This window comes from Siphateles boraxobius, unplaced genomic scaffold (genome assembly GCF_051911475.1).
Source record: "Siphateles boraxobius isolate OS27281-9 unplaced genomic scaffold, OSU_SipBor_1 130, whole genome shotgun sequence".
NCBI lineage: Eukaryota > Metazoa > Chordata > Actinopteri > Cypriniformes > Leuciscidae > Siphateles > Siphateles boraxobius.
Window position 1 is genome coordinate 49296970 of NW_027508734.1, and position 3290 is coordinate 49300259.

The 3290-nt window shown below is 37.1% G+C and overlaps 1 protein-coding gene across 1 annotated transcript; it reads right to left on the reverse strand.

The window, feature by feature from the left end:
• Positions 1-253: 253 nt before the first annotated feature.
• On the reverse strand, positions 254-2547 carry LOC143736713 (uncharacterized). The gene is made up of 8 exons (XM_077227355.1): positions 2414-2547; positions 2261-2308; positions 1460-1504; positions 1317-1378; positions 1064-1116; positions 886-944; positions 625-775; positions 254-495 (listed from the first exon to the last, which is right to left on the reverse strand). The coding sequence occupies exons 1-8, from the start codon at positions 2483-2485 to the stop codon at positions 254-256; spliced, it is 732 nt and encodes a 243-aa protein (XP_077083470.1). The 5' UTR covers positions 2486-2547.
• Between the last annotated feature and the right edge of the window lie 743 nt (positions 2548-3290).

Below are 3290 nucleotides of genomic sequence, written 5' to 3' on the forward strand. Positions count from 1 at the left end.
ACACCAAGTTTTAGTTTAGGGAAGTTAATTCAATAAAATACTTTTTATACTTGATACCTTGTCTGGTTTCGTGGCGTCTCTGGGTAACTCCTCGAGGTAGTACGCTCACAGGGGTGGTCTGCGCCAGAGGGGGGCCATCCCGACATGTACTTACATTAAAAACAAAAAAAACCAATAATTGATTTTAAGTTTTATATACAAACTGATCACAGCAGTCAGATCAAATGCTTGTCACTAATGTGACCATTTTTATTTATAAATAGTAGTCCTTTGGGCGATAGTGATTGCCGTGACAGATGAAGCAGTCTGCTGAGCAGTAACCTTCAAAGTCTTTGGTCGAGTAAAAAGCACGAAGGATTCCTTTCCTTCCATCTCCAACATAGCCTGGCGGGAAGTCTTTAAATAAGTCCCCAGAAAAAAGGCAACTGGTCAGCTTATATGGCACTCGATACATCTTCTTGTAGTCACTGGAGAATGCACTCCAATTGACAACACCTATTTTAAGAAAGAGATTTAAAGTAATAAAAAGTTCTAAGCAAAGCTTAAAATGCATTTGCAGTTTAAACTTAATGTGAGAACTGTCTACTGGTAAAAATATAAAAATAATAAAATTAAATAACCTACTGTCAAGCCAGGCAAAATTAGACTCTTTTCTGAATGATGCCTCACAAACATCATGGAAAAGCCAGCACGTCAGAGACAGTCTGAGGAAAGCCACATCTCCATCTTCTTTGATCACATTCATGAGAATGTGTCTCAGGATCTCAGCTGGCATCTGCTCAAAAAAAATTTGTTTAATGTTATTCAATATAAAATACTAGTCAAATAATAGCATACATTTAACATGTTAAAAATAAAAACATTTGGAATAGGGAAAACTCCCACCTTACTTATGTCCACCTCATCTGGCACCTCGAGCACCTCATCAGCTTCCATTTCCAATTCTCTTAAAGAAATTATATTCATACCAATACATCAATCATGAAGTATTTATGGAAAATTGAACTTTAACTAAAATACTTGAACATTTTATCATCAATTGTCAGACTAGTTTAAGTTATACCTGTTTTCATTTCTTTGCGCCTTTTTCGGAGTAGCTTTCTTTCAGCATCTGATCTTAAATTATATTTTAAAAAATCAACAACAGAAAGTATTTACTCCACACAGGGGGAAACATATCACCATAAAATACCAAATACTGTACAAATTAACATTATTAAAGGGAGGATAAAAAATATGCTACTTCTGCTCCTTCCTCACCTACTACTACTAATAAATATGTTTTATTTATTGGAAGTACTTGGAAATAGGCTTACTTGACAGGATAATTTGATAGCAGGAGCAAGCACCACCATCTCCTTACTGCATCCATGTCAGACTGGAAAATATGCTCAATGTAAATCACAATCACCCTTTGAGAATATACTTTTCCCCCAAATTATTAGTTTTGATAACTCACCACAGCAAAATCAAAGAGACCTCCCATTACAACATACAGTGCGTACTGTAACATTAATATTAAGTTACATCAAAACAGACATAAACAACACAACTTTAATGAAATTGTTTTGGGAGAAAAAATAAATGAACAATGACAGTGTCATGATACAACCAGACACAGTTAGATCCAAACGCAGCGTGAGTTTATTAGAGGGTAGTCAGACAGGGAAGGGTCACAGACAGCAAACACAGCATAGGAGACAAGGCAATACTCAGAGTCCGATAACCAGGCGGGAAGACAGAGGCAGGCGGCAGACAAGACGGAATCCAGGAAACAGGCGATGGGTCAGATACACAGACAGGACTAGACTAGGAAAAGCTTGGTGATGTCCAAAAGTTTGGTGATGTCCACAACAGTAAAACAATCGAGGAACAGGTTCAGCAAGGGTCAAATACACAGACAGGAACAGACTAGACTAGGATAACAGGACAAGATAATACTAGGAAACGCTCGGAGATGTAGACAACAACAAGATGTGAAACAAGACTTAGCAATGAGTGATAGTAAGAGTGGAGTATAAATGAGTGTGGAGCTGCTTGAGGAACTCGATGCAGGTGTGAGAGTGATCAGTGGAAACAGGTGTGTGTGAAATCAGCTCAGGGTGTGTGCATGATCAGTCCCAGGGAAGGCAGTGCAGGGGTGGAGCACCCTCTAGTGACACTCAAGGGCAATCCAGCCGAACATCGTCACAGACAGACAGCAATCTGACAAAGCTATAAAAAAAAACATTTATTATTGTTATCAAACAATTCTTCCTACCATCAACACAAACACTCCACAGTTATTTGAACAATTCTGCCTTGGAGCCTGTTGAGTTAAATTTAAATAAACATTTTATAATTATTCAAAAATATACAATGTGGTTGAATATCTAAAATAGAATTTAGTGATGGCAACAAGAAAACTGCTTACGTTGAGATCATCACGTCCATACTCTTTCCACGGCCCAGGATGCAGTTGCTGTGCAAGTATTCTACAAAGCATTTAAACCACAACAACAATTTAAACAAAAATGGACTAAAAATAATAATAAAATGCTAACGAACAAACAATCATTTATCATTGTTTACAAATTTTATCTATGAACTATGAAATATAATTCCATGGATTGGGAAGATTTAAATAGTTTAAGCATCAATGAAAAATGAGCGATAAAACAAAAAAGAAAATGCATGCAAAAGGATGTATGGCACAAAAACAGAACTACCATAATCCTAAACTAATTTTGAACTCTTAATATTTTTCTGAAAAAACCTGTAGGGACCAATGAAACGACAATCCTTGAAGTCAGTGCCGTACAGTGAATCAAGCAAACACATCTCTCTGCTTTTTGGTTTCATGATCTGTAAAACTGGTTCTATTAAGTGATTCTTGAAGATACAATTGTTAGTTATGTCAAAATATCTCAGTGTTACTTGCATTAAGGAGAACTGATAATTTAAACAAAAGACTTACACATATCATCCAATGGTTTGTAGCCCAGGAAGGCAGTAAGATGAAGTCACATCTTGCTACTGTCACAGTCTTCGTCTGCACCTGTCTGTCTTAGTCTTCACTACACTACCCAGAATCCCTCTTGTTTCCACACCTGTACTCACTCCCTCAATTACCAGCCTGTTCATCGTTATCTTCATCCGTGTCACATGTCTTCACCTTGTTATGTTTGATGTGTATCTGTATTTAGTATCCTTCTGTTCAGTTAGTCTCGGTCGGTTCTTGTAATGTTATAGTGTTTTGTGAGTGTACCCTCTGCCTGCCTGAACCTGTTTGTTGTTGCTTTTGAGTAAAT